Genomic DNA, 13,118 nt, shown 5'->3' with positions numbered 1-13,118 from the left:
AATTAGTTAATATTATTTGCGTACAAACATTAATAAAAATAATAAAATTCTGAAACCTTGTTCTCGACGTAGAGACTGAAAGGCCAATTTTATACCAATATTGTCATTACATCTCTATGTTAATTTTAATGAAATATCGTATTGAAATATTTCAAATATTTATTCAAGGTATGATTAATAATATGATACAGACGGTTAGCAATCAAATGATAAAATGATGCAAAGGCAGGCGAGTCAATGTTTAAGTATCGCTTTCTTGCATACAATTATCATATTAAGCGTACTATTTAATTTTGTCTTTTATCTCTTAAATATCTCGTATAAGTAGTATATAAGCTCATAGGTGCCCATATATTGCTTCATCGTAACACAATCTTTATAGACGAATAAGTTATTAATAATTATTTGTATTTATAAAATAGCGTAAATATATATAAAGTAAATTAAAAGTAGACCATTGCTACGGTTATTTCTCAGCTACAATTTACGCTACGGATTTTACGTTACGATATTGTAGAGGTGCTACAACGCCTACGTCGAGTTATGCGTAATGTTTTGTACCGTATTATATAATTGAATAAACTAAAGACGTTGCGTTTTCTTATAAATGGCTTAAGATTAATTATATGAGTAATATGTTTCAGTTGTTTCACGGTCACTTAGTCAGTCGTTGATCGTATTCACATCTTACGCAAATTATATAAAGTTTTAACATATTTTATAAGCTTGTAGTTATATTATTTTAAGAAATTAACATCAAGACGAGATTTTGGGGAGCAAAAGTGCTATTCTTTTTTTAATTTTGTATGGGTGAATCCAGTTCAATATTTTTTAATATTAAAATATTCGTTGTCATTAAATAGTCGTTGTAGACGCAAAATGGCTTTAACTCTTTTATTAATATTGGAGTTTTATTAAGAGCGCGCTAACGTGAACTAAGCAACATTTAAGATTTCACCCGCGGGTTCCTTACACGCAACACTCGATACGCGATCTCATTTTTATATTTTTTTTCTATATTTGACAAAGATAACTTACACAGACATTTCAATTCTATTTTCAAATTTTTTAGAAACAAAGTCATTTGTAGAACTTTTCTGTTCTTACATACATATATTTATTTCAAGCATTCATATTAGTAACTATTATATATTAGAATATCAAGAAATCTACACCAGAAAGAAACATACATAAAAACGAAGGAATTCGTTCCTAAAGGCTAAAATATAAATTAAATTAAGTCAAGATCTAAAACAACGTTTCAAGTGTTACTTATCTTTGAACACGTAATTGAAATCAAACAAATTTTGTTTGTATATATTTACGCACACTTTGGCGAGCGTTCAGACGAGTAAAATTTTGAAGTCGATAGCAACGCTATGATATGTAACGTTTTTAAATAAGAAGTTTTATATATCACTAGATACACATCCCGGCTTCGCACGGGTAGAAGCGTTTACATGAAATAATTATATTGAAGGACAAACATATAAAAATTGAAACATATAAAGAAAATTATTTTTTCGCCAGTATTTGTCTTGATGCAGATCAACTTACCAAAGTTGCAATTGGATAGGGAACGCATATATACATTCATTTTTATTTTGACAGTCATTAATATACCCGTCGTACATACAGTGATACTATGTAAGTGGTAACCATCCATAGAAATTGGTACTTTAAGAAATGTATACTATAACTTACATCGTCAGTGCATCCCCTAAACCTTGAAAGCTAAGATATTGTGCCCCTTGTGTATTGTGTTGTGTTTACGCTGGCCCACTCACCCTGCAAACCGGAACACAATAATACTATTATTAATACAAAGTATTGTTATAAGCGGTATAATATAACGAGTAGGTGGTACTTATATAGATGAGTTTGCACAAAGCCCACAAATTAAATATATAGTCTGATACAAAAATATTTTATTTACAATATTTTCTATTTATATAAGTTTTATTTGCCCATCTTGTTAAAACGGAGCGATCGACCGAAGCGTCATTAAAACTTGCAGAAAGTCTAATTTAATGACGCCTGAAGTTAAAAGTTGGTCACGATAAGTGTAGCTAATTGCTCAGCCGCTGCCGTCTATTTAGGCTTTTAATTGATTGTGAAAATGGGAAACAATTTGTTCGTTAAAATAAATAGTGTGATTTTTTAATATCTTGATTATAAATTCGAGACGTGTCCTCTGGTTGAAAAGCACAGTAACGTAACGTTTACGGGAAATTTCTACTTTTGAACAAGGAAATCTCTTCTCGAGGAAAAACTTTGGGAGTATTTTCACCACACTGCTACATTACGAGTGCTACATTTTTTTTCAATCACGTGCAGGTTTAATTACGGGATTTTCTACGAGATGAGAATTATTAACACATTGAAATTCAGTGGCGCTTGTCCGGGCTTGAACACGCATTTTTTTTATATTCAGGTCTTCTAAAATAACCCCGTAAATTTCACCTCTCTTAAAAAAGATTAAAGCTAAATATTTTCCTCATCTTCTAGTGCTTAAAAAAATATGCAGGTTTCATGACGATGGTTTTTTTAACACACAAGATAAGAACGAGTCTATTTAACTTAGACCAGAAAGAAAGCACATTATCTGAATAGATCTAGGCTAGTCTGAAATCTAGGTCGATGTCAAAGTTTTAACATATCATAAGATACATGGTCTATATAAAACTGGCTAGTAGTATAAAACGGGTTATATTCACGGTAGAAATTTCACTATGTGGTCTTTATGTGTTTATCACACCACGTCACGGACGTTTTTATAAGAGCCGTAATACGAATTTCGCGATGTAAATGTTTTACAGTGACCAAAACGTAAAGACGTTTTGGTCACTGTAATATCATAACATATATATTGTTATTTTTAATGGATTCGGTCTAGAAAATATCGAATGTCGCATTGATGATGTATGGAACGGCGGAACAATTGCCATCAGGTGGCTTTCTTTCATTTTACTTTATAATATAGGTAGGTGAAAGGGTAGATGAGTCACGTGATGGTAAGTGGTCGCCCCCCCAGAGACTTTGGCACCGTAAGAATAAATATTAACTATTTCTTACATCATCAATGCGCCCCACCTTAGGAACTATTATGTTCCTTGTGCCTTTCGTGTTGCTGTTTAGCGGTATGAGAGGTTGGGGCCTAACCATACGGGCTAGCACAATAAATAAATAAAAAAGTATATTTTTTTTTTAGTTTATTTGTTACTTATGACCCTGTCCTTTCTTACATTTCTTATATATACAAAATATGACATTACAGTTGTTTGAATGAAAGTTTTGTGTATCTTATAACGTTTGTTTAAATTCGCTCAATATTTTTTACACCAATACTTTAAAAGTTTGAAGTCTGCAAACTTTATATCGTAAGTTGGTTCTCGTCAATAGACCATTACAAACTCTCAACACGAGAAGTTGTTCCTTATGAGACGACGGAAACAAGCTTGTTTACTCCACCGACTTATCGACTGCTGTTGTCAATACGTTTGATGTATTTTATATTGTTTTTACTAGCCGAAGTATTTTTATCAGATGACCGTAATTTATTTTTTATTGTTCAGGATCAAATAACATGATATCAATATAATTTAAATTTTCCTATTCGTTAATAGATGGCGCTAGTTATCTATATAGCAATTTATTTTGTAGTAGTAGTAGTATATTTCGGATTCTATCTTCCAGAGAAACCCCAAGCATCGCGCGTTCCATTGCTCGCTAAGCGACCCTAAATTTTTAGACCACTCCTACTGTAAGTGCCTACGTTTCGGCACCGTAAGTCATTACAGGTAGGACGCACTGATTGAAGACCCTGGTCTTAAGCGACTGTGGGATCGACGATTCAAAAATATGACGTAACCTCCCGAATGCCGCCCAGCCCAAACGTATTCTTCTTTTAGCCTCCTTCTCAAAGTTGTGCCGGCCAAGTTGTATAGTTTGGCCCAGGTAGATATATTCCTGCACAACTTCAAGTGGAGAGCCATTTACGACCACTGGTCTCGGGGATACATGTCGGTTTGCCATAATTTTGGTCTTTTCTATGTTCATCCCGAGACCTACTTGTCTTGAAGAATCGCTCAGGCTGTTTAGCATCTCTTCCAAATCCTGCAGAGTCTCCGCCATGATGACAATGTCGTCGGCAAATCGCAGATGTGTAATGTGTTGGCCATTTATATTAATGCCGCGTCCGTTCCAATTGAGCGTCTTGAAGACGTCCTCCAATGCATTGGTAAAGAGTTTTGGTGAGATTATATCTATCTTACCCCGCGATGCAATTGGATTGGTCTTGTGCTCTGATCTTGTACTTGGACGGTCATGGTTGCGGCTTCGTACAAACACTTCACCACCTGGACATACCGACAGTTAATTATTAATTTATGACCAAGTCATAAAATTGTTATGTAGACCCTTAATCCCCTTGCGCGAAGCCGGGACGGGTAGCTAGTTATATATAATAGTTGTTATAATTTTAATTTTTTGAAAATGGAATTAAACACAATCCATCTGAGTAAGTTTCAAAATTAAAAAAAAAACATCATAACCAATTATGTGTTAAGCTAATTTTCAGCTCACATATACATAAATGCTACGCTATTTTGTAATTCTTATATATATACTTGTACTTAATATAATATGAATACATTTCTTAATTTATAAATAATAATGTTTAGCCTCTACGTGTTTCTAAACTATTCTATTGACTATGATGAAACCTTAGAACACCTCGTACGAGGGAGAAGGTCCAAAAATTATATACATTTCTTTGTATTTGTTCTTAAATATAAATTAGAAACAATAACGCATTTGGAAAATATATATAAAATTTGCCAAACCAAGCTTATTAATTTTAAATGTAAAATGTAATTTTAATCACAAATATTTTTCTCTCTCATCAATCTTTGTGTGTAAAAAATGAAGAATGAAAAATATTTCTGAACTAGAAGTTCGAGGAAGAAGCACTGATTCTATCTGAACTGGTGTTTATTATATTAATAAAATAAACGCAAATATTTTTAAATTGAAAATTTCCTATTTCGAACGAATATTCAATTTTCAAGCCTCAAGCTACCGGTTCTAGATAGCGGAGTGCATTAAACCGATTCTGCAAACTTAGCTCAAAAATTCCCCTCTTTGGAAGCTAGGTCGCTGCCAAATATGATAAGAAGTAAATGGAGTCTAAAAAGAAGATTTTGCGACATCAAACTTTTTGAAATTGGAATTTCTCGATCGCATTTCGAACTTTTATTTTATCTTTGTAGATTTATGCTTATGATTGAACTTTAAGTGGAATTCAAACTTGAAGTATTGCTTTATTTATTTTTTTAATTATTATAGTATAGATATATAGGCACACGGTATATTAAAAATCATGTTCAACATTTGGCAGCGCTTTGCAATCGGTACATTAACAACTCCGGATGTTGCCAATATCCATAGCCATCGATGATCACTTATCAATCAAGACCTATGTTTTTATTTGCATTTATATCAACCACATCTATATCTAAATACTTGTCTGGCCTAAGAGTGTTTTCAACTACATGGTCGAATAACATGCAATTTATGAAAACCTTTGTAAATTACTAATTTCAACTTCAATTAGACCAGTCACGGTAAAACTTCTGACTACATGGTATATTGCTGTCATGACATGAGACATGTCAAGACAAAAGAAATTTCAGGTATTTTTTAAATAAAAATTAAATATTACTCTCATACATCATATGAGTCACACATTAGCTAAAATAACCCCATTTTCCTTGAGCTTAAGAAAAGTTTTTAATTAAGCGAATCCATATCGCTCACACGTTCTCAATTTAATTAAGATATGCTACGAACCGGTTGTTTAAACTTTCAACCGGGTGTCGTTGAGTTTGATTGCGGTGAAAGTCGAGTTTAGCAGTTCTTAGATTGCGTTACACGAGAGGTTGGAATCAATGTGCCTAGTGCGAGTTATTTACGTTTACTTTAATTCCGATTGTCCAACAGGCACACAGATTTGTTTTAGTCGACACAAGCATGGTTAACATTATATAAACATTGTATATTATTACAAATCTATCGAGCAAAGTTAAGAAAAAGACATGTTCTCGGGTATAGCCCATAATAATTATATGTATAATAATTCTCCTGTACGTACGTGTATGTTGCTAATTGATCGGGTACCAGGATCTTTTTTTAATAAAAATGTATTCTTGTTTCAACCGTACGAAGTTGAGATGGACGGACAGCTAGTAAAAAATATACAAGGTTTTCAAAATTATGATTTTATTTTAGTAATTATTGAAATATTTTTAGTACTAGGATCACATGACATCAAAAGAATGCTTGAATTAAAAAAATTGACAGATAACTGTAGTGTAGTAATGGCGTGACAGTTCCATTTCTTTATTGAACCGTACGTTAAAGATTTCAGATTGTAGATCTGACGATAACTTATAATAACAACAGCTGTAAAGGTTGTTAAAAGAAACTTCCCAATAACTTATAACAACTCCATATTATTAATACTATTTTAAGATCGAGAAATGAAAGTGATCTTAGAGGGCAGTCATTAATTAATCCTTTATTGATGTTTACACCAAATTATTAGGTGGTAGGGCTTTGTGCAAGCTCGTCTGGGTAGCTTATCTGCCACATGTGTATTCATCAAATGAGGCAGAGTTGTGCTCTAAGTCTTTATTACCTCAAAAGGAGGTCCTTACTTTACTTAAGTTACTATATATATATTTATTGTTACAGAACAATGGAACTATTGCGGCTGAACATGAGTGTGTGTAACGTCTAGAAGTTATATAACATATTAGTTACCAAGAATGGCGGATAATGTCGCCTTTGATGACGAGGTAAGTGTCAACATTCGATTTTATATTATACTAGTTATGATTTGATCGTTGGTCTATAGCTAAATAAAAGGCCGCTGATCTCAACCTGCTGGGTTCCAAAACCAAGTTTGGCCGATAAAATTTTATTGGGTTTATCCGTCGAAAAATTATCAGTAACAGTATAAGTAGAGTTAACAGTATATGTCCTGTGAATTTGGCTACTCTCCTCAGTTGGTTGTACTCCGCGACTCTCCGCATCAAAGTTATTTTCAGTAGATCCCGTACTTCACCGTAAATAACCTAATATACATATGCCAATGTCAATTCTCGTGTCAATTTCTCAGACAATCTCAGTTGAGTCCGTGATCTGAGATAACAAACCGATTGGAGTTACTTTTGCATTTATAATATTGGTCTGATACTATTCTCAATTTTAAATAATGTTTAAATAAAGTCTGCAACAATCGTAGTGGTATATTTTACATTAATTCTGCAACAGTCACTTAATTATGATAGCTCAATCAAAGATCAAAAGCGATCGCCTTTCCTTATAATAATAATAATAATAAATAATCTTTATTCACATACAAAGTTACAAAGTATAATGAAGTCCCTGATTTCTGAGCTAGGCTCTATCTACCAAGTCTAAAGATTATTCAAGAAGTTGGTAAATTCCTTCTAATTTTAAAACTGTGAGTTCTACGTGTATTTGTTATTTTTTTAATTGACCTTTACTAAACGAAATAACCAATCAACTACTTTTGTATCTCTTATTATCATTTATAATCATTATTGTATCTTTGATTACGGGCTTGAGAGTGACATGTCGCTAATGTTAGTGCTTAAGGTCGTATGTGACAAAAATGGTGTAAGCACCATAAAGACAGACTTATTATCTTAAATTTCATTAGTATAATATTCAAATAATTTTTCTAACACTTTTACATATAAACGTCTACACAGTCATATATGGCAGTGAACACTTCCAATATTTTAAAGTTATATACTTTAGTGTCGGTTTTTCAATTTATGATTTCCGATTTAAAATCATCTTTTGTAAATCATTTTATTGAAATTAAAGCTAGCTACATAGTTGCTAGTTGAATACACTTTGACAGTTTCTATTTGATTCCCAATTGGACGAATGGTTATTGCTGTGCAAGTTTGAAATTCGAACGAAATTGGACGCTTGATTATGTCGCATACGTGTGAGTTACATACGGCTTTACTCATAAACGTTGCTCAGCAATGTCGTGTCTTCTTCTTTTGAATGTCAAATTAATAATGATAGAAAGGGAGAAATCAGTGTTTAACTAATTAGTAGCTAAAAGTGCTGTCTACAATAATACTCGTATTAAATTCGTTTGTTTTTTGTTTGTTAGCGCTTGCCTTAGAATCTACCAGTCCGATTTAAATAATTGTCAAGCGTGATTTAGTATATTCTAAAAATTACTTAACTGTATATGCAATGGCTTAAATTATGTAAATAAAGACAAAATTATAATTTATCATCACTTCTACTGTGACATCAATTCCATCGCGAACAAAGAAATTTGGCAACTCCTTTCTTTGTCGCACTTCAGAAAAATGGAATTCCTTACCAGCTCACGTGTTCCCCTCCTCTTACAACCCGGGTTCCTTCAAACGAGACGTGAAGAGGCATCTTGCGTGCCGGCAAGGCGGGGGCGGCTAGTGCAGAACATTCTTCCCGGCTGTACTTGCCGTCGCCGCGCTTGGACTCTACTACCATTTACCATCAGGTGGAGTAGTCATTTGCCCTCCCGGAAATATAAAAAAAAATCATTGGCTAACTGGTAGTACGTGGTCCCCAACACCCGTAGATATTGACACTGTAAAATATATTAGCAATTTCTTGCACCACCAATACGCCAACACCTATTTGAACTGAAATGGTATGTCCTTTATGTAATTACACTGAAGTCAGTGTAAGTGGCTGTGTTACATTTGAAGATTGAATAAGTATTCAATCTTCAAATGTAACACAGCCACACAGCACACAGCCATCTATAGCAATAGTAATATTATTTAACTATGATATGATGTGAGCGTATAATACTAAATATTGATTACTTTTATGTCCATGCTTGTATAAAATATTTAAAGCCACAATTTACTATCGTTGAATTATAATATGACCTATATATGCATTCTGACGTTTCAATAAAAAATATAAGTCGAATACAACTGGAGTTTGGAGCGAAAAAATAAAAATGCTTTAAAAATTAAAAGTCGCACGCGACCTGAATTCATTTCAAATTATTATTTTTCCATTTCTAACGGGCTCAGATATAGTTCGAAAATATATTTTAATAATAACAGGATGCATTTTTTTTAACAGAAGCGGCGCCGTGACAAATGTTTCAGTAATAAAATCAACAGATACAATGGCGAGCATATGTTGGTATCGCAAATCGTAAAATAGTAATTTTAAATAATTTTAAAATTTTATTCATTCAGTGTAAGATTTTCATCTTGACTTGTCTAGCATTAAATTAAAAACAAAAATGAAGTAGATGAGAACTTGCAAATGTGCTTACCAGGGTTTGAACCCTTAATGTTCGTTCTTTCCTCATGTTTCACAGATTCCAACCACTGAGTCATCTTAGTTTTTTTATTAGTATGCTATGATTCTCCATTAATTCAAAATCAAATAATAATATGAACTTTACTCACTTTTGCAGGCTCATCTGGGTAGGTAGCAACCAATCACAATCACATATTCTACCGCCGCACAATAGCACTTTGCATTTCCGTGGTGGTTTCCATAAGGTGTTCCGGTTTGAAAGGTAATCGAGCCAGTGTAACAACATAAGGCATAGGGGACATCATATTTTAGTTCCCAAGATTGGGAGCGTATTGGTGATGTATGTGCGGTGATGACTTAGTATCAGATGGCATTTGCCCGTCCGCCTACCTATACCATAAAAAAATCATGAAGTTAAGCAATTAATTGAAGTAAGTCTTAGTACATAAACTCTTCGTTATAATAATAACTATGAATTATGTAACTCCGACTGGCTGCAACTAGGAGTTATGCGGTTACTACTAACCACTTTATTTCAATTAAAAATATCATAAATAATTAGTAGTTAAATAAAAAAAGACTGTGTTTTTTATAGGAGTATAAATAATTTTTTTTCTAAAAAATACAAAACTTGATATTCCTTAGTATTTTTCTTTAAACCAAAAACGAACGTACTTTTGTTTTTGCCCATTTTTTTTCACTATAACATCCCTCCGTGTGGACCGTCTTGGCCGAAACTCGGTCAAGAGAATATTATTTCAATATACGTACACTTAGAACAAAATATTAATTCCAGATAAGGAGTTAGGGTGGGAAGCTAAATGTGTAACTCCATTTTGCTCAGATTTAAGCGAATTTTCTAAATTTCTTCAATTACAGCAGCTTATCAAAGTCACCAATTCCTTAAGCCAAGAATGTATTGAATCGGGTGCAGTGCCAAGTTGCCAAGATCAGTAATGAGACTATAATTAAGTCTGCCAAGTTCACAGTTAATATTAAATGGCGTTAGATTTTAAATTGCTCAGTCGTGAAATGTCAAAATCATGTTTGTAAGTGCATTGCGATAAAAATTCTAATAATATAATGTAACTTGTAGTTAGAAAAAGTTAAAAGTCTAATAATTGTTTATATAATATAAACATATAAATTTAATATTTTCATGTTTATTTGTGTGTGTTAATACGAAAAATATCTATAGCACAACAAAAATCTTATCAATAAAACAAATTTATAAATACAAAACATGCTTACTTATTCGTAAAATAGTTACAAACATCACACATTCACAAATTACATTCCAATCTAAAATCCATTCTTACCTTACTCGAAACCGACATAAAATCGAATTACCCAAATTCCAAACTAAGTATGGCACAAAAACTATATTATTTGAAGGAGCACAGCTTTACAACTCATTACCAAAAGATGTTATAAATGCAAATTCAATTAATATATTCAAAAAAAGATTAAAAAGTTATTTACTGGCACAAAATGTAGACTTATAAGTTAAGGTATAGTACTATATATTTAATGTTATTTCCCAAGTTTAAGTGGACTTTGTTCTTTTTTTTAGGAAATAAATGTCTTAAGCCTTAATTATTCTTTTATTGATCGATTTAAATCATTTGATATAGAAACTTTATCACATATATGGTTTATGCAGAGATGATGGCAAAAGACCCGATGGAGCGAAATTAGTGCCATGGTCGATGGGACGTGTTCTTGTGTGGGATGCAACTTGCGTAGATACGCTGACAGTATCTCATATCAAGAATACGTCTCGTAAGGCCAGTGCAGCCGCTGAAGCTGCTCAAATACTCAATCGCCGCAAATATTCACTTTTATGCAACGAATATGAGTTTGCGGGGCTGGGCTTTGAAACATTGGGTCCATGGTCGTCCGATACAAAAAGAATCATAAAAGATATTTCTAAGAAACTGGTCCACACTTCTGGTGATCCAAGAGCTAGCACTTATTTAACCCAAAGGCTGAGTCTAGCGGTGCAGAGAGGCAACAGTGCCAGCGTCTTGGGTACAATGCCACAGGAAATCTTTTAGACGGCGTGTTTCTGCTTTAAATTTGTAATGTGTATTTTAATCTTTTTTTTTATTTTGTATTTTATAAAAATGTCTGTATATAACTACCCTATATAGAAACTAGAATTGTAAGTTAAAAAAGTTAATAAGGCTCGGTAATATTTTTTATTCAACCAAGTCTATGGTTTTAATAGCAATTATATATTAATGATGTCTATTGCGTTCCGTTTCCTTAAATGAAAAATATATTGTTACCAAAACATATTCGTTGTACGAATCAGCTGTTTCCTTGCAATAATTAATGTGACTAGTTCTTCCTTTTTCCTTAAACAAGTAATTAATGTTTAGTTCTTTTATATATTTCAACATACAATCCTTACTTTTTATATATTAATAGCTATTTTGTTACTGTAACGAAGTAAGATATTAGCCCAACTGTAGGTTATTACAATTAAATTGTATTCAATTATGTTTGAAAATTGGTGAAAAATAGAGTAGCTTTGGAGTTTTTAACCGGTTCTGCAGGCTACATTTCAAATCGGTGGTAGTAAAATAACGGTTGAAAATGTTTTTTTGTCTTGAGCAACTTGATTGTGATTACAATTTATTTTATATTAAGAGTAAAAGTTATTGCTTATTAAGGTTTTAACAGTTAATATTTTGCTTGGGTAGTAAAATTAACTTGATATAAAACTTAATTTTTAATTTTAAAGCATGGATGTTTATATATTCATACTCTAATTTGAAGTTTTTACTGTGCTTCATATTTTAAGGATAAAAGTTATTACGTGATAAATTTTGTTTTACTATTTTCTGTTTAAGTGTTTTTTGTTTTTTTATATGTCTTATAATTGTTTTATGAACGTTCCATTCTGTGACAGCTTATATAATCTTAATTTTAAACCAAGCACGCTCTTAAAAATATTTAACATGAAAAAAATGTATTACAAAGGAAAGCTTGTCTCGAGATTTTTTTCAGTCACATTGACGAAAAAAAAAAGTAAATTAACGTCTAATAAAGCCTATGATCGTGGGTTTAAGCCCGGGCAAGCATCACTGAATTTTCATGTGCTTCATTTGTTATTATAATTCATCTTGTGCTTGACGGTGAAGGAAAACATCGTGAGGAAACCTGCATGTGCCTAATTTCACTGAAATTCTGCCACATGTGTGTGTGTGTGTAACAATATTTATTTCATTTAAGGAAACGGAACGCAATAGAAAACATTAATATATAATTGCTATTAAAACCATAGACTTGGTTGAATAAAAAATATTACCGAGCCTTATTAACTTTTTTAACTTACAATTCTAGTTTCTATATAGGGTAGCTATATACAGACCAACCCGCATTGGAGCGGCGTGGTGGAATAAGCTCCAAACCCTCTCCTCAAAAAGGGAGAGGAGAGGCCTTACAGCAGTGTGACATTCACAGGCTGTTACTGTAACAGCCTATGAATGTCACACTTTTGCGTTACGGCCTCTTCTCCCTTTGAGAAGATGGTTTGTAGTTTATTCTACCACGATTTTTAAAATGCGGCTAGTTCGATACACATGCGGCAAAATTTCTGAATGTACTTAGACAGATATAGGTTTCCTAACGACGTTTTCCTTCTATTGAGCTCGAAATGGATAATTATAAACACAATTTGATATTATTGATATCAAATATATTATGAGCCTGTAAATATGTAAAAATTG

The 13,118-nt window shown here is 32.6% G+C and overlaps 1 protein-coding gene across 1 annotated transcript in view; it reads left to right on the top strand.

Moving 5' to 3' along the window:
- LOC126777295 (inactive dipeptidyl peptidase 10) overlaps positions 1–13,118 on the top strand; it is a 200,993-nt gene that overhangs the window by 27,131 nt on the left and 160,744 nt on the right. Inside the window, exon 2 of the mRNA XM_050500307.1 lies at positions 6,754–6,857. Within this exon, the coding sequence (XP_050356264.1) occupies positions 6,828–6,857 (30 nt within the window). The 5' untranslated portion in view covers positions 6,754–6,827. The remainder of the gene's footprint in view (positions 1–6,753; positions 6,858–13,118) is intronic.

This window comes from Nymphalis io, chromosome 22, assembly GCF_905147045.1.
Source record: "Nymphalis io chromosome 22, ilAglIoxx1.1, whole genome shotgun sequence".
Classification (NCBI taxonomy): domain Eukaryota; kingdom Metazoa; phylum Arthropoda; class Insecta; order Lepidoptera; family Nymphalidae; genus Nymphalis; species Nymphalis io.
The sequence above is the reverse complement of the archived record's forward strand: the minus strand, read 5'-3'. Positions and strand labels throughout refer to the sequence as shown.